This window comes from Haliaeetus albicilla, chromosome 19 (genome assembly GCF_947461875.1).
Source record: "Haliaeetus albicilla chromosome 19, bHalAlb1.1, whole genome shotgun sequence".
NCBI classification, from domain to species: Eukaryota; Metazoa; Chordata; class Aves; order Accipitriformes; family Accipitridae; genus Haliaeetus; species Haliaeetus albicilla.
The window spans coordinates 20,318,942-20,337,840 of record NC_091501.1 but is presented as its reverse complement, the minus strand read 5'-3'; the positions used below and the strand labels follow the sequence as shown (position 1 = coordinate 20,337,840).

General features: G+C 39.7%; 1 protein-coding gene across 2 annotated transcripts; it reads right to left on the bottom strand.

Annotated features, from left to right (window-relative positions):
- Nucleotides 1-5,064: 5,064 nt before the first annotated feature.
- Nucleotides 5,065-18,509, bottom strand: FGFR1OP2 (FGFR1 oncogene partner 2). 2 transcript variants are annotated; one of them, XM_069806685.1, is made up of 6 exons: nucleotides 18,301-18,509; nucleotides 14,647-14,783; nucleotides 13,370-13,487; nucleotides 12,321-12,463; nucleotides 8,549-8,662; nucleotides 5,065-7,773 (listed from the first exon to the last, which is right to left on the bottom strand). In XM_069806685.1, exons 1-6 carry the CDS (start codon nucleotides 18,302-18,304, stop codon nucleotides 7,636-7,638), a joined length of 654 nt encoding a protein of 217 aa, XP_069662786.1. In that variant the 5' UTR covers nucleotides 18,305-18,509; the 3' UTR covers nucleotides 5,065-7,635. The 2 variants fall into 2 exon arrangements, with proteins under 2 accessions (XP_069662786.1, XP_069662787.1); XM_069806686.1 differs by lacking the exon at nucleotides 18,301-18,509 and adding an exon at nucleotides 18,123-18,141.
- Between the last annotated feature and the right edge of the window lie 390 nt (nucleotides 18,510-18,899).

The following is an 18,899-nucleotide window of genomic DNA, read 5'->3' as shown; positions in this document are numbered from 1 at the left end:
TTTTGAGGAAGTTCTCCCCTCCAAGATTCACCTGTGACTCCTCCCATGTGTCTTCCAGAGTCTTTTGACCTCTGCTTTTGAGACTGGAGATCCCAGCTACCTGCCCCAGACTCCTGCAAGTAAGTTAGTCAAGATTTTTTTTTCTCCTTCAAATAAATCTCTCAACTCCAGCAGCCCCCTGAGACTCCTCCCAGGCATCTCCCAGTCTTTTGAGCTCTGCTTTTGGTACCAAAGATCTTGTGTAGCAGTCCCAGACTCCTCCAAGGAAGCTACCCTGGAGGTTTTTTCTTTTTGGAGGAAGCTTTCTCCTCCAGGATTGATCCAAGTCTCCTTCCAGGCATCTCCCAAAGTCTTTGACCTATGCTTTTGGGACCAGAGATCCCAGGTAGCAGCCCCAGACTCCTCCAAGGAAGTTACTTGAGATATTTTATTCTCCTTTAGAAAAATCTCTCAACTGCAGGAGCCACCTGAGACTCTTCTCAGCATCTCCCAGTGGTGTAGATGTTCCAATCTAATAGTCCATGCTGCTGGTGCTTGGTAAAAAGAAAAGGTATTAGTCATTGTTCTTGGATCTACTCAACTGGTTGGTAGAAATGTTGCATACATCAGTTTATAAAGCACTCAGAATCGTTTTGGGGGCCCAGCTGCTGGGTATTACATAAAACCCATGACAGAGGCTTCTGAGAAGATGCTGTCTTTGCTTAACACCATTGCCATTTGTGGCTGCAAGCCTGGCTTAGGGAAACCTGAGTAGAATGCAACCTTTGTGGAGTGCCAGTCTGAAACAAAATCTCAGTCCTGTGAATTATGCTAACTGGCTGACATCTTTCTGGTGTTGCTGTCAGAGAGCCTTTAACATGACCCAGCTTGTTTGGTGTCTTGCTTTCAAGCCGTTTTGTTTTCCTGTGTCTGAGGCACTTGGGCATTGCCAAAACTGTATTAAACTGTCCCGAGCAACTGGATACCAAAAGAGGGTAAAGCAATGTTTAGTTTAAAACTGCTTGAGGACCAAAATACTGTTATTACATGGCACAGACATCAGTAACTCTTTAGGAGGGTGTTTTTATTTTTAATTAGTGGTTAAGGACTGAACTTGGCTAACGGGTAGGTTGTAGTGGTAAAACTGCTGGTACACCTAGCAGGGCTTAGTCATGAAGCTCAGCGAACTGCAGTGACCTCTGGTGGCACTGCTTTGGGTAGGAGAGAAAGCATTTTACAGTTTGCCTGTTTGAGTGCTGTGTGTTGCAGCAGGAAGAACAGGACCCTTTGTCTGTGCTGTGGTCTCTCCTATGTCCAATGTGAGACCTGTTCCTCACTGCTGCTTTTGGACTGAGCCGTGTTCTGCTGCTCTGGGTGAGCTTGTCAGCTCTGAAGCTCCTGGTGGGCTCTGGTCACAAGGAAAACATTCTCTTCCTCTGTCGGATCTCCTTAAGTAGGCCCTAGTATATTTTTTTAACTTTCTTTAATTTTTAGGGGACTAGGTTAGCACACTCCTGCTCCTAACCCTGAAGTGAGGTGTATGTTTTGGCTTGTAGTGTCTAGGCAGCAGGCTGGGTTAAGACCCCCAAAATCATCCCTCAGCACTGCAGATCTTGTAGCTATTGCTCATCCAGGACATAGTCCTTCCCATTTCCCTAACAAGTGCTGTGCTTTTCTTTGTAATAGCAAAGGAAATAAGTGAGGCTTAAAGGATTTCTTTTGTCCCCTCTGTATCTGTCTTTTACTCCAACCTGGAACATGTGCAAAAATGGCCTTCGCAAACCCTTCCTCTTGTAAGTTTTCACCAACACTTCTCATGCCGGTGAGGCTCTTCAGCTTTCATTCTGTCCTTGCCTAGAGCTGTTGTGTACCTGAAAAGGCTGCTGAAAACCTGGAAGCCCTTCCTGAGAGATCAATATGCCCCATCTTAAAATATACATCTTTCACTAAGCCTTTGAGTTTTTCATCTCTCTTCCTTAAGAACTGGCAACAGTGTGCTATAGGTTTGCACGTGATCTTCACAGTGGTACTTGTGGTGGGCTTTGTTATAACTTTGGTTTCTGGTCAGTTTATCAAGTGAATAGTCAGAATAGGAAGCGTTGAGCTTCCAGTAAGTAAATATCCTACAGAAGATACATATTGTGTTAGGTCAGTGTGTTCTAACTTGGTGGCTGAGATGCCTTGATACATCCCTGCCTACTTATTTGAATTTTGTCAATATTCATCTGGTTAGGTTGTCCCCTCCCACATCTTTGATTAGTAGGCTTTAGTGTTTCAGTTTTCTTTGGAAACAATAGTCCCAATAACAATTTTGTTTGTTCAAGCACATGCTTGTTGTTTATGATTTTTTTTTTTATATCAGACCTTGTGTGCTAGCATGTAGCTATAGGCAGACAGCTGTCTCCTGTTTGAGTATGCAAGGCTTTATTCTTTCATGCGTACTGGTGGAAGACAAATTCAAAACAGAGCAATAAATTAGCTCATTTTGGGGGTGAGAGGGTGTGGCAGGAAAAAATGGTTGTGTACAACTTACCTCCTGGCTTCAGAACTGGGTTTTCACAAGTTTGCCTTGTCAGAAAAGCACCTATTGCAATTTTTCCACATTATCCTTAGTGCCTTCTGGTTAACAACAGGTTATCTGATGTGTTAAAAATGAGCTGGATTCATTTTCTTTATCCTGAATGCTCTGGGAAAAAAAAAAAGCCATATGCAGGAAGCAAAAAAGAAGCACAGAGAGAGTATATCGTAGGAGGCAGCTGCTGTTTGCCTAGCCAGTAGTTTAATGAATTGCATATGATGATTCATTTAAAAAATTGTTTACTATGTTCCTGAGCATAGTACTGGAAAACCAAAGGCACTGATTGCCGAGCATCCATTAGTGTGTTGAATAGTTTGAGCTTCCAACAACCGAATTTTCGAAAATGTATCTTAATCCTTTTCACTGCTGAAATAGCCATCCTCAAACATATTTCTTAAGGTATTTTTGGTAATGAGAACATTGTAGGGAAATTATTCATTCTGCCATTCTTTAAAAAAGGTAAAACTTCGACTTAGGGAAAGGGACTGCAGTTGGAGTTCTGCTTGTTTCCCTTGTGCCACTTCTCTAGCTTGTGTCTGTCATTTTGCCAGCATGTACTTTTTCCAAGAGTGGAATTACAAAACATTTCCCTCCAGACTGAGCAGTTGCTTAAGGTTTTCTTCTAGATGTCAGGCGAGTTTTTTCTGAACTTGGGAAATAATGATGTTGTTCTCTGATACAAAGGTGTGGCCACACTGGCTCCCAACAGGCATGCTGCTGCATCAGAACATGTCTGGGGAAGGGAGGTGGTTGCAGGCAGCAGGAACATCAGTACCTTTTCTCATACAGTCACTGAAATAGAATCTGTTTTATTTTGCAGCACATTTTAATATGTGGGAGCTAAACAACGTTGTTTAAATTAGTCCACTCTACTGTCATCAGTATGAAATTCAACTGCATTGCAAATGAAGGAAGTGGGATGGGCAAAAGGTGAGGCTGAATGCAACCTACACCTCTACCAGGTATGTGCATGTGATGCTGAACAGCTGTGTACTGCCCATGGTTCTTGCAGCACACCTGGGTGTTCTGGAAGGGTAGGTTTAGCAAGAGGTCCTCTGTTGACATTTTACAGAATCTTCTGCTCTTTAAACAGTAACAGCAGGCGTTTCTTCATTGGTGCTGGTTTGTGGATATGCGCAGGAGACTATAGATTTTTCAAGGACAATAATGAGATGGTTTTGTTTGCACATCCAAGTTAAATGGAATCCCTCTGAGACAATGCCTTCTGTGGCAATTGTGCAGACAGCTGGCAGCTTTTGGACACCCACAGCTGAATGGTGTTCCCGCTGCACCTTGTTGCTTTTTCTCCTTTTTTGGTCTCTGCAGTGTGTAGCTTGATGCTGCTTCCAGAACTTAAGTGTTACCAACAGTATGATGCTGAAAAGTCTGGTAAAGAAGTTGTTTAATGTTAGAACTTAATCCTCTACCACATTCCTTCACTTCCAGCTTAGGATTTCTTTTGCCCTCCTGTCTCATCTTCCCACTGTCACTGTATACAACCTGCCATACTATGACCAGTATTCTGTTAGCCCATTTAACCCCCTGTCATCATGAGATACCCCAGATACTCAGACATCCATTATCTCCAGAAAGAACAAGTGCATGTTCTATGCTTAAGTAGGAGACTTAGAGGTTTTTTTTTTAATCAGCAAAAGTGCTTTTAAAGCTAAATGTTTACAAACTAAAACTGAAAACTTCCTAAGCTAATGTAAGTCTTATTTTGGGTATCTACAAAGGGATCCTAGTAAATATAATTCTGCATGAAAACAGTGCTATTAGTTCTGTATTTTAACATAATCTTCTAATCCAATGTGTGTGTTTAAAAAGTCAAAGCTATTTAAAGCTTTTAGTTGTACAAAACAGCCCAATTTACTTGCAAGCTGCCCTGCAGTTTTACCTCGGTTGAATAGCTGCTACATGTATTTATGACTTAGCTTGACATTCATTACCTGTCTTTAAACACAGAATTTATGATACTGGAAACAAGATTCTTTTCTGGAAAATCATGGGGAAGTGGAGAAAACATTACACCATCAGCTTATGAATGTAATCCACTGACATTCTCATTTACACATCACAGAGAAAGGAACCCAGAGCTTGAACCAAGTCAGTGACGTTTTTTAATCTTCAAGAAAAACCCTCAGCTGTCAGATCCTATCTGTACCAATATATGTTTTGATCCAAAAATCAAAGCCCAGGGGACTGCTTTTTATTTATTCTTACTGCTCCTCTGTATCGGTAAACAGTTCCAGTGGTTTGTTTTCAAAGATGAATAACTGCCTGTGTGGAAGTGATTGTTAGTTTTCCAAGAGAAAATTAAGACTTTACAGAGAATTTTTTTCTTTTGCTATATAGCAACATGAGTAAAACACTAGAAATGGGCCTGACTGCCTTAAAGTATAAAAATAAACTGAGTAGATAGCATAATCATGTCTTTTTTTCCCCTACATGTTACTAACAAGGCTCACTTGAGATTCAGTACCTTGCTTTAATCATGGAGACATCCATATTTTCAGTCAACTTTATTGATAAAATAAGTTTACTGTACAGTACACAATTCTAGCCATAAATTCTTTTCAAGCTATCTGCATTACAAAAATAACAGGTATGCAATGAAAAATAGTCACTCCACACACTGTGAAGGTTCTTTAAAATCCTAAAGTGGTCAGGTCAGGGGAATGACAGGGGAGACGTATCAAACGTGAAGACGAGGAGTAGATAAATTAAGTCACATTTTTTAATTTACAAAAATAAACACTAATCAAGCATTATTTCATAATAGAGCAACCTTAAAGAACTGCCACAGACTAACAACCCTTCAGATTGTATTTGAAAGACAAACCAGCAAGTCAGCCATGAAACTGCATTCAGCATTAAATGGATATAAATGCCTCTGATATCAGTCAATGGCTGAAAAGACAATTCTAAAAAGAATAACTTAATCAGCTGAACCCAAAATTTCTCCTAAGTTTGCAACAACAAAACACTCCATTAAAAAAAGGTGTTGCTTCTGATAAGTCACCAGCTTGCAAGCTACTGTAGAAATGCAAAATCTAAATTATAGAAGCATTGGCAAGGTTTTGCAGATAATAATAGCAGACAACTTTGTGCTTGAGCTAAAATGTTCCCCCCAAAATTCCCCCCAGGTGTTTAGCAAGTTTGGAAATGGTTAAAACTTTTTTTTTTCCCATACACATGAATGTCCTCAATTTATTCTTAAGCCTAGAAATAAGCTAAGATGCTCTGGAAAGAGATGTAGCAGTTTCTCCATTTATAAAAAATGCTGTGAAAATTTGATTTATCTGTCCTTTCAACTGCATTTCCTAGCATATGTATTAGTTAATTGAAAACTAGCATTTATTGTTTCTGCTAAACACTCCTTTCCTACCACTTCACTTTTTTCTCTTAAAAGCACTACAGGAAGGGGGGCAGCAACAGAACAAAAACACTGAGCTCCCTATAAGTTAGTTCACTGGTCACTGAAAGGTCACCCTTAGACCTGTGGTGTATTTACCTTGAGCCCAGGGAAGCTGTACTGAGTCAAAGGAAGTTGTATTTAAAACTGACGCACTTAGAAGTGCTTGATGCTTAATTCTTTTTGCATTGTTATAACTGAAAATCAACTTTAATTAATGTAGATTTCAGAAGAGGACTTCAACTCATTTTGCTAGGTGAGTTATTAAACAGCCAAAATACTCAACTGTGGGTGGCATTTGTAAATCTACAATTTTCTGTGGTTGAAAGCTTTCACTCTGCTTCTCTTGAGTATGCTTTCCAAGTAAAGAATACGTTCACATGCCAGACAAAAAGTGATGATACACATCTATACTAGGAATGTTCTTGCTGCCTTGACCAAAAAGTGGTAATGTGACAAACAAAAAACAAATATGAATTATTTCAGCACCTCTTTACTACAAGGCTGTCTTGTGTAGCGCTTGTATCCGCATATGATAGAAGCTGCACTTTGATCTAGGAAAGTCAATTCCTCTTCACTTCTGCAAGTATTTCAGGATTAAAGCAAGCAGTCTGTTTCTCAGTATAGTATATTGAAACTTTTCCTAGTGCAAACGTAACATGTACCTGAAACTAATCTAAGACCTTCCTGATGACTAATACTTCAGAAAGAAAAATGAAGAGTATTGATTGCAGGCATGCAGGCTGCCAACTTTGCCATAGAGCTTCTCCCTCCTTCCCCTGACTACCTTTGTGCTCCTGCTGTTTGGGTGCCTTCAAATTGCCATTTCCCAGTTAGGAAGTCTGGGCAGGCAATTGCAGAAGAAATAGATGGGACTAAATGTGGCTTGTTACCTATAGAGAACTGAGCCTGGTTTCCTCTCATAAAAGTAAAAGCTAAGGCAGAATTATACTATGCTACCTGTGTTCTAGAAAGCAATAAAGTGGGAGCAGCTCTTTTCATGTTTTGAAAATATGATTAAGTATACCTATTTTAAAGAATCTTGTTCAATTTAAAAAAAAATAAATATTGAACAATTGCAAAAGCATTGCTTACGTTTAAACAATTGGTCTTATATTTGAACAGGATACCCCATGGCTAAGTAACAGAAACCCTTAAGTTTTATGCTGCCTGTGTACCCTTTCCATTAAACGGGTTTGTTGCAAAATGAGAATTTATTAAAAACTTACTAAAAGGAAAAAATGTAATGTGGATCATGCACAAAGCATATTCATAAGCTACTACTTTTTAGCCAGAGATCAGACTTTAAATCTTACCTTTATTATATAATAGGTGCACTGAAACTTTGTGTGAGCACTAACATATAAATTATGTTGAAATCTTGTCTTTTATCTGTAAAATGACTTCATATAAAAATAATTCCCAATTCAGTAAGTGCATTAATCCATTTCCTACTGAAGTTAGATCTATGGCAATTAATCTGTCACTAAGGTTTTTGTAGAATACCAATTTTAATGTATTTTACACAGTATAAAAGCCACTCAATTGGAGTTTAAGATGCATTAGCTTGCTGGTGCCCTATTCAGTAACAAGTGCTTGACAAGTGACCCCTGATACTCCATTTGTAAAGTGTGCAATTGAAGCTTGTTGACTTCCACAGTCTTTAGCTTTTCCTCAGGCTCAAATCACTGCTTGTTACTAATCCTGATAGAGATGTGCTCTCTGATGCATCTTCTTTCTTGAGGTTCAGAAATGATTCTCTAGTTATTTGAAGAATTTCTCTCAAGCCTTTGTTTTCTTGCTGTAACCAGAGAAAGAAAAAGGCATTTAATAGACTCCAGAAAGAAGTCAAGATAACTACATAACCTCCCCTCTACTCCAAACATACACATAATAATTAAAATACTGATTTGCAGTCAGGTAGTGCTGTCTTACCTTCTAAAACTAAGGACATTAAGTTTCTCAACCTCTTGCTGTCTTGAATGGGTATTAAGCATAAAAAAAAAAGCTCAAAACACCAAGATGGGTAAGAAAAAGGTAATTAAGTTCAAATGTTGCATTTCAAGAAATATCTCCTGTTCTTTCCACACACCCATCCCATAATGAACTGCTTTGCTAGCACTTAATCAAAAAGCAGTAGTGTTGATCCTCCAATGCTAAGCAACTGAGAATCTCCCCAAAGGCACAAAATTATTATTAAAAAATTAATAATAATATTTAAAAGCCGAAGGTGTGGGTATTATTATTTGTATCCTAGCGTCTTATTCATTAGGATGAATCTGTATTATCTTCTAGCTTTTTTTCTACACAGACTTAAAAAAGAGAATGCTTAAGCCAGTATGTAAATACAAATTGCTGATTTCTGGTGATGAAGTATCACCTACGCAAGACTTGACAGTAAGCTACCGTGGGGAAAACAGTACTTGCAGTCCTCCCAATAAGGAAAGTGTAATAAAATAGCAGTGTGAGTGACTGGTGCACTAACTCGCAAGAGATACAGTAACTCCATGTAAGTAATTGTGGTAACATTTCCTTCCTTGCTATTTGTGCCATTGATGTTTTGGTTTCATACTTACCTCAAGCTGAATGATACGTTCCTGCTCTTTACAGCCATGCTTTTCATCAAGTTCAATAGCTTTTCTCATTACTGCTGCCATTTCTGTAATTTGGTCCACATGCACTTGCAGCTCCTGAGACACAAAAATAAAATAGTAACAGCTTTAGTAATATATCTTCTGCGTTACTAAAAATAAGCAAAGCATTAAATGTGCATTTTGACTGCTGTGCCACTTAATAAAAATGTGAACATAGGCCTCTATTTGAGAAAACAAGTTCTCTGTAACTTTATAGCATGAGTAGTCACTGTGGTCCTGTTACTTAAATAAATCTGGTTTGCCACACAGCGATTCCTTTTATTAGAATTTTATATATGCTTAAATGAGTACATCTTCCAAACAGCTATAAGTCAGCCACATACTTGCTCTGACAAGGCCTTCTTGTGTTGCAAGAACTGATTTATATGATTTTGGATATGCAGAAAGACTAAACTCATCTAAGAACAGCAGGGTATGTGACATTCTTTCCATTTGTTTGAAACTTGATCTCAAGTCCAGTACAGCCTATGGGTAGGCATTTATCTCTTAAAAAGACCAGGTGAAGTGGTCATCCTTACTATGTCATATATTAGGAAACTTGGATCTGTCCTTTGTTCTTTTTTAGGTACTTTTTTAAGAATCTTTTTTAGATTCTTTTTTAGTAGGGTACTTTCCTATTAGAAATAACTACAACATCTCACTGAAAGATTCAAGAAGGAGGAAAAAAAGAGCAGTAGTTTGGTTTGCTCTTTTCCTGTTCCGCTACCAGGAGTGGGATGATAGGAGCCATTAACATAGGCGTAACAGCCTTTGTAAGGAAGCTAGATTTTAGACAATCTTCACTGTTTGGAAGGAAGTGATCTCTCACCTGGACCTTGCTGGTTCAGCTGATGGTTTATTTTCTTACTGGCCAACCTACCAGCAGGAAATGCTTAAAGGGTCATTACTGCTTTTCCCCTGCAGATCTAGATAAAGAGCCTATGCCTTTGGCATTCATTGCTGTTCAGCTAAGCCAAATATTTTAATGGTATTTCCAGAAGCTTTTATTTTTCATTGTTTCTTCCTCAAGCTGTATTCCAACTCTACTATCATGCCAGCCTATCCATGTCTGACCTGACCTTTGGACAAAATTCACAACAGTTACTAACTAATACTGGGAAAAGCAGAACAGTAGGACTGAAATGAAGAACAGCATAGACTAAAGTTAAATCCCACCTTTAAATTATGAGTTTGACTGGAGGTCCATACATCTAGCAGATAATCAGCTTGCCTTTAAACTACTGGAAATGATTAAACTAACATAAAGAACTGCCTCACTTGGAATCATAAATTTTATCTGACCAAACCAAATATACTTTACTAAAATGAACATCAGCCCTTTCCATCCTTTCCTCTCTGCTATTCCAATTGTGAAAGCTATAGTTTAGCTGTTTACTCCTTAAATACCCACTCACAGCAGTAGGGGAGGATGGGGGTAGAACTTGCTCTGTAAATCTTTATTTTCTTCTCAGTTTCCAGTGAAGGTGATTACATGAAACATTTTTTCAACAAAAACCTAAATTTAGCTTGAAAGGAAGCTGTGATCAGTGATAAAAGAATGAGTTGGCAAGGATGTACCCTTGAGAAAGACTGGGAAGGAGTTAGTGGTTTTTAGATATACTGCTGTCATCCCTACTTCCTATTTTGCCAGCTTAGTTGGGCTCTTGATCAGTATGATTTAGGGCCTGTTCCAAGGTCACTAATGTTACATCAGATGCTAACACGAAACTGTAAGGTTCTAATCTGGAAGGCAGATGTGTAAAACTTAGGTACTGTAACACCAAAGAATGCAGTGCAAGTGTTTCTTTACAAAGATACCCTCAAATATCTACGAACACTCTTTGTATCTCTCTCCTTTTTGTTTGCCATACATTGTTTTTCTTCTTCTCTTTGGAGAAAAAAACCAAAGCCACACATGTTTTTAGGCCTTGTTTCAGCTGAGCAAATTCAAACAGCACACTTCGATCAGGGTCATTACTACCAAGACACACTTTTCTCTTGCATACAACACTGCTAAAAGAAATTGTTTTTCTATTTAAAGGAGGTGCTTGTTGATCTGTAGAATTCAATGATTTTTTTTTTAACAATCTTTTGTAAATAGGCACTGAAGCTAATAGCTGGCGCTTGAGAAAACAGTGATTACTGGTAACAGCGAGATTAATTGCTTAGGTGTGATGGATTTTTTAGTTAACAAGAAAGAAGTATTTAAAAACTGCTTCAAGATTGTTCAATCTTACTGAATGTGAAGGCTGATCAGAAGAATAAATAATGAAATTCCAGAAATCGTAAGTGTTAGGTTAAAGGTGATAAATCTTCTTAATCAGCCATTCTTGTGGGATCAAATTTAACCAAAATGTTGAAGCCTAAATCTCCTGTTTAAATAACATTGTTTGATATTCTTCTTCCTGCCCCCCCCCCCCCCCCCCCCCCCAAGTTTTTAATCCATGGAAGTGTTCCTAAATGAAATTTCAAAGTTCATTTCAGGACTGATATAATTTTACCTCTTATTTTGGTACTCCTGAGGCTGTAAGATATGTTATACTATATTGCTAAGTAACTTCTTTTGAAAAGGATATATACCTGTCATTTTTTAGGAGTTTATGTTAAAGTTGTTCTAATCTAGTATATTTTTTCATAACAATTTAAGTGGTCCCATTGATTTCAACAGCACTAATTACATATACGTGATTTTGTAAGGAGATAAGAAAGCATCAAATTCTTAAACTTTGTTTTCCCAGCATGCAGATCCTAACTCTGCTTTGCAGACTCAGTTTGTTGAGGTCAAAGATTATTAAACAGTTAGAACTAATGTTTGTGTACACAGTTACACTGCTCTCTGATGATTAAGTTTCATTTACAATGTAATGCAAGACTTTGTTAGAAAGCTCCTATTTAGATCTTAGCGACCTAGAATAATGAGTTTTCCTGAAAATACCTTGAAAAAGCATAAACTATACATTAATGCTACAAAAACATATTAATCTTATATGAAGCTGCTGAATACTCATATATACCTCACTCATGATAGTTTACAAAAGTGATGCTTAATGGCACTTTGCTTTTCTAGTTTTCAAAAGCCGTAAGATGAAGCATGCCTAATACCAGCAACTTTCACCACCCTTCAAGCATCTCAGGCTGCCCTGGATTCTACTTAGCAATCTTGATCAGCACTGAAACAAGAACCAAGGGTTGAAGCAGGAAAGAGGAGAAGTGTATGTTCAGTTATTCAATATTCAAAAGGGCTTTTAAAATACTTTTTAAAAATTTATGATATTTAGGAGAAAAAATATTTGAATATTGAATTTAAAAAGCTTACTCCTCCTACTGTCCCCAGTAAGCACAGGTTTACTAATTATTTGTTGGAGTCACAAGTATCGGTTAAAGCCAGTCTAAATGTCTGAATATTACTGAGATCTGTGGGCATCTGGAAGTATAATAGGGCAGTTGCCTTAAAGACCGAAGCAAAACAAAAGTAACTTAAGTAGATACAGTAATGAAATGCTACTTGTTAAAAGCTTAAATAAATGAGCAGCTAGTAAGGTTGACTTACTCTACTGATCAAGTTTCCTGTTCGTGTTTCATGGACTGGATTATAAAAATTAGGACTTTTTAGTACAATGATATAAAAACTGAGACAAAGTAAGCTTTGAACTGATCCACTACAAACTAATTTAAGTGTTAACTAAAAAAACAAAGGCAAAAACCCAATTATTACCTTGGAATGTTGCTCTTTTAACTTCATTATTATACTTGGATCATCCTTTTTGCTCGCCATAAGCAACCTAAACATCTGTTCTCTGTACTTGCTCATTATGAGTTCCAAAGCAGACTGATGTTCTTCAAGAGATGTGCGTAGTTCTACCAACATAATTTTAAATTCAGTTAAAGTTTAACAAAAAAGAACTGAAACAAAATGCAAAAGTACTTCAGCTTGAGAAAACCAAAATAAGCCCCTAATTGAGTGTCCCCTCTCCTTGCACCATAAAATCTATGTAGGCTCTGCAAATGTCTTCACTGGTGATTGCCCTGGGAAAATTCGTGTTCAGAAACAGAAGGTCTTTTGTTAATATGCCTTCATATTCAGTCCCTTTAGCTGATATAAGCCATCTTGAATGTAGCTTAGGAGCTTTACTCTAGCCGCTATAAGCAACATTGTACAAAAGCTAGAAAGAAGTTTACAGATCTGTTTTAATCTGCAGCTTGGTAAAATAAGAGTTAAAAAATGCTTGCGTTCAAAATATACTAAGCCAAAGGACAAATAACTCCTGAGGTTAAGACAAGATTCATACAAATTGAGATCATTGAATCCTTTGTTGAATGTAACTGTTAGAATACCTAAAGTATTCCAGGAAGAACAGTATATTCCTAGTGTACAGAATTCCAGAATTAATTATAATACTGCACTTACATTACAACTTGTCCTGACTGCTCCTAAATTAGTTATTTTTAGCAGTGGGAAAACACATTTCCAAATAGATACCTATATTGCAGAGTTCTATTTATCCCCTCACTTGTGCTGAACATTAGATAGGGACTGAAAAAGTTAATTTTCCACAACTCTCTGCTTTTGTTAATCATAGCTGCAGTGGTTGGACATTAGGACTCTTTATTAGATTGCATTATGATCAGTTAAACTGACAAATTGAGATTAGAAGAAAAAATTTCTTCTACAACAATTTTTGGAGAATAGGTCAATGTTAAAAGTCTCACTGATTCCAGTGGTGCAAGCTGGAACTTGAAAAGGATAGAATATTTACATTTTACCTTTATTTTCCTGTTGCAATTCCCTAATCTGTCTGTTTTCTTGTTGGATACCCATCACTAATGTAGACCGAGGGCGATGTCTTGCTACTTCATTGAGCTCTTGAATTTCTTCTTGGTACTAGTTAGGGAAAAAAAACACCCAAACAACCACAACACATTTGAGTAACTGAAGGCAAGCATTACTTGGCAAGTCACAAAGGACCAGTTCTACTGTCAGTCAAAGTCTGTAACCAGCAAGATAACGCTTGTTTTTAAACAATAATATCAAACAAACAAAAACACTTCGGAAGGTGTTGCTAAGATACTGCCCTTTAGACACACAAAAGTATCACCTTTGTTTTTAAACAAGCTTCATACCTCAAATGTGTGTAGTGGGCATTATTTAACCTTCAATTAATGCAGGTCAAATTCACCATCAAGTAATTTAAAACTGATATACATATGGTAAAGAAAAGCCATGAGGTTATTAACCTCTAGGTGTTTACTGTGGCTACCCAATACCTTAAACCACAAGATTGTATGGGTACAATTCACATAGACCTGAATGAATGGATCCTGACCCTCAACAAATGGGTAAATTTAATACTCTTGATTTGAAGTTATGAAGCTTCTCCATGGCTAGTTTTACAAGGATGAAGCACACGCAGGGCTTTATTATTTTACAGGCCCATTAGCATGTCCTGTGTTCTATTAAAATGACAGGATGAACTCCCATATGGAAAGTCAGTAGACACCTTTATGTCTTTCCAGAAGTTCTCTAGTGAAAGTCACACTCAATCTAACAACATGCCTTGAATAGCTTAACATCAGAATGGAAATGATGACAAAAAAGGCTAAGAGGCCACTCTGAAACAAAAGGAGACAGTGAAAAGATAAATTATTCTGAACAGAAGAAAGCAGGACAGGGCCTCTGTATGATTAAAGGTGCATGTTGAAATTAATAAAACAAGTAGTATTTCATGGAAGCGCAGAACACAAGACACCACACAATGGTTTGTAAGATACCAACCCTGTTTCTACTAGTGTTCTTCAAATAAATGCTAGTTTTCAATATTTAAGCTAGAGTAACAGTGAAAACTTCTTCGCAGGATCAAACTAAATATGTAAAAAACCCTATTTTTAGATCATAGTCACACCTCTAATGAAAATACTTAGTATGGTATTAAAGGATTAAACAAATAACATACTAATTCTACATTGTACAGTAGCACACAGAAATGATTTTACATGTTTCCAAGTCATTGTTTTAATGGAGTAAACAAAGTTGGAAAACAAACCTGTTTCATTGCTTCAACCCGCTTGTTAAGAGCTGTAGTCTGTTCAATAAGAGCTTCTGCTGCGTTGTCATGTTCCCTTAGTCGTTCCACCAGTGCTTTCGCATCTGCCAAGGCTTTTTCAATCGTGCAACTCATTTCTAAGGATTAGAAATGCATTATTTTCACACCACCACCTGTTTGCTATACAGAGAACAGCTATCTATGTGATACATATGTAATTTTTTTCTTAGTCTAAAGCAGCTGAATACAACCTTTCCCTCAGAAACATCCAGACGTTTTGTTGTCTTTTAGGAGTACAAAAAATTTATATATCTTAAGAATCACCTAAAGTCTGCCTTTCCTTTTCCTCCTTTTTCATTGCTGTTGAGACCATGTATCAGAGCAAGGAAATGAAAGTAAACTTTGTGTTGTGAGGAGAGTATCAATATACTAAGTGCAAAAGGAGGACTATCGAACATACAGAAACTGAGCAGCGCATGTCCTTCTGCAAGTAGCAGAGTAAAAAAAAAATTACATTAACTTGTTCATTTTTCAAGACTACTTTTTTTTTTTTTTTTTAATATGCCCTCCTACCAGTCAGATACACTTCAAGATACCTGAGAAGTATAAATCCAGCACAAAAGAGAATGCCAAAGCACTACAGCAGGCTGGAAGATTTTGATGAATTAAATCAGCAGAGAAGGAACAGCTCAAACTTACAGAGTAAATTACTCAGGGAAAATTCAGAAAACTAAAGGCTTGTGTTTTCTTCATGTCTATAAATGAACACAAACATCACTGCATGGAATGAACTCTAAAATTTTCAACAGGATAAAGACAGTAACTTAGCTAAGAAAAAGAACCGACTGCATAGTTAAAATACCAGCCTTCTAATTGCAGTAGTTGTTAGCAGAAACTACCTATTGCTAGAATTGCTAAACTTGCAAAATGCTTGTACATGCTAGCACTTCCGAAATACTGGCCTTTACATTGACTTTTTTCATACTCATGCTTGATAGATTAAGTTTCAAGACCAAGATTTTCAGCCTAAGTTTTTATTTTCTTAAAAGAACCCTTCCACTTTTTCTACTGAAAAGGAAGTCTACTTAAACTCCTTGAACAGTTCTTCAGCAATCAGACAGCAACGATAGAGGTTTAGTAGTTATAGGCCCTACTGATATAAGGCTTAGTATTTGTTTCAGTAAACTTTCTAAGGTACTGAAAGAATCAACTAAATCTATTTCTTAGCCAGGCCGTTTGCTAAAGGAGAGATTTTTGTAAGCCTAAAAGGTCAGTGAGCCTTTCCTGAGCTACAGGAAAAAAGTTTGCTCCAAGTTGATTTTCTGACTTTCTTAGGCACCTTTACAAATCATAGCCTAGGATCTTTAACCCAAGCTTAAAGAAATCTTCACGTTTTCCTCAACTGACCTTTCCTCACTGTCCCAGGTAAGCAGTAGAAGTAACAATATTTCAAACACCAGAAATTCCACCACTCCCCTCAAAAGATTTACAAACATAGCAGGAATCTCCTGCCTGCATGCATTAAGATAGGGAAAAACTAAGCAAGACAGCAGCAGAGTTTGGAACGTTCTCTCTGAAGAGCTCTTGTGCGCCCAGAACCATCCTGCAAGGTCTAACCTCTCAAAAGCATTTTGGTTTGGCAATTTCATTAGCTGCTCCCTCTGCTCTGATGAGCACATGTAATACAAAAGCATTTAGTTTACTTTTTCTGTGTAGGAGGGTCTTGCAGGCACCCTACCGTCACAGAAAGGTTGCGACTTGTCTACTGATGAAGGAGCTTCAGAAAGTGAGCTTCCTGTATGCACAGAGCACAACTGTTTTAACCTGTGTTTTCTGTGATTCATGTGTTACCGAAAGCATCAGCATTTTGGCACGTACAAGTTTCCTATAGACATTCATAATGTTAATTCCTTCCTGTTTATCAACTAAAGTTTTCATTTTAATTTCTATATGATGTACATATGTATTTAAGGTATCAAGTTCTTCAGCAGGCTGGTGTGTTATCACAGGTAGTTAATTTATTCACTCTGGTTTAGCAGTTTGAGCTCATTTCAATATTACATAGAAGGGAATCATACTGCATTGTTTAAGGATCTGCTTTTCTTGCTCCTCATTTCTCCTTCCAATTCTGGTCTCAGAGTCTTACTGGACTACAGAAATACCACAGACAAAAGATGACCTTCCACACTAGCTGGCTAAACTGCTACAGAAATTGATTTAGTCAGATCTGTATTTAATGAGAATCTGAAGAGCAGTCTTTAATTTAATTCATGGGTCATGAATTCTCTAGCCAGTATAAACAAAGCCTCTCAGGCCTCTGCATGAGCTTGGAACACATTTGGCATTCAGACTACAATGCAGTTAACACCTCTGATAATTTGTATGCATCAATATAAATTTTTAAACACAGTACATATTCACCCTCCCATGCACTTTCTCATTTTGACAGAACCCAACCACACAAGATAAAAAAACCCCCTGTCTATAGCAAAGCCACCAGCATTCTTTTTCACGGCGAATGAGTTGGGGAGACACGTGTGTGCCTTGTGTGGAATTTAGCTGCATAAATTCAGCAGTGACTATCCACCCTCACAGTGCAGCAGCTTCAGCAGGCCAGAGGCCATCTCCTGTTTTCAGGCAGGATTTGTACCTCAAAAAGGAGAATCATTATTTGTGCCATGGTAATTCACAGTGGCTGCAAATCTTGACTAGGATTCCTTTGGGCAAGACACTGGCCCTAATCCTTGGAATTTGAAATTCTCTCTAGTTGCTCATCTGGCTGCCTATGAAAAACAAAACTTTTGTCTTGTCCTAAAATAGATGTAAATCCATGAGTTAACCTGGACATTTAGGGGGAAAAAAACCCCAACCAACCAATTAATCAAATATATTTGACTCAAATAAATTCTTACTATGTATTAATTTTTCTATGAGTGTGAGGACTACAGTAGCTAAACTTCATTACTCTGGAACTCTACCCTACAAGGGATGCCCAGCTGCAAATGTATTTGTTCGTCTGCAGTCTCACCGACAGGGTCGACAGGTAGCAATGGCAACAACTCGCAGTACTGCTACTACATACTCATTTCCTGTCACTTCCTGCTATTTACTAATTGCTTTCATTATCGAATTTGGCTGCCTTTAAAAAACCACCAAGACCAAAGAATAAAGATCTTTGCGCAACTACAGCCTTCCTCTAGTCTTCTGTCTCTTTCTTTTATACCCTTACCGAAAACTACCTTTTCCCGCAGCTTAATGCTTCGGTTTCCCCCCTCCCCACAGTTACCCGTTTTGCAACGCTGAACCCCGCCGCAGTTCCTGGCAGTTTTCGGCTGGTTGCAGACGCCCACCAGCACTCTCCCCGTGAGAGGGGAGTCCCGCAGGCTGAGCAGCCGCCGCCAACACGAACAACGAGCCTCCCGCGGGGAACGGGCCCAGCCCGTAAACGGTGCCACCCCCGCGGCCCGGTTACGCACCGAGCAGAGCTGCGGTTTCCCCCTCCTCCTCCCTCGCACCTCTCGTGACGCCACGGCCCAGGGGCTCCCCGCGCGCCCCGACGCGAGTCCGTCGGGCTCCCAACCGCCCGGCGGCAACGGCACCTGCACCCCCCCCGCCCCGCCGGCGAACGCCCCTTCCCCGCCTCCCGCCACTCACTCATGACCGGCGGCTCCGGCAGCGCCCGGCGCCGGGGGTGAAGCCCCGACCGGCCCGCCCCGCTGTCAAATGGCGGCGGGCCGCAGGGCGAAGCGGGGGAGGCGCGTCCCAACCAGTGGGCGTGGCGTGGCGCGGCGGGGTGAGGCGAGGCGAGGGCGGCCGCGCTACCGGCCAGCGGCACCGGGCGAGCGAGCGCCCGCCGCTCTCGCGAGAGAACACCTGGCCCCTGCCTCTCCCAACTCTCGCGAGAGGCGCCTCTCCGGCTCGCCTCCCTATTGGCTACCTCCGCTATAAGAGGTCGACCCCGCGGGAGGTTGGCGGGAGGGGGTGGGGTGCCGGGCATCTCGCGAGATCGTCGGCCTCCTCCTGCTCCGCTGCCGCCGCGCCGTGTGGGAAGGGGCGCAGCGCGCGCGCGCGCGCTGCGCGGCGTCTGGCGGCAGGGCGGGGCCACCCGCGCCCAGGCGTGAGGGGCGAGCGGCGGGGCCGGGGCGGGCATGGCGGGGGAGTGAGCCCGGCTCGGCCGCCGGGGGCCCGGGTGGCTGGCGCCGCCGCGGCCGCGGTGGTGGGGGGGGGTCGGGGGGAAGCTGTGTGTGTGTGAG

Excerpts from the sequence above, each read along its gene's own strand:
- FGFR1OP2 (XM_069806685.1), bottom strand. Across the intron at positions 13,488-14,646 it reads GGGTTGAAGCAATGAAACAG|TACCAAGAAGAAATTCAAGA; the intron begins GTTTGTTTTCCA and ends TTCCCTAACTAG. Across the intron at positions 8,663-12,320 it reads TAAAAGAGCAACATTCCAAG|GAGCTGCAAGTGCATGTGGA; the intron begins GTAATAATTGGG and ends TTTGTGTCTCAG.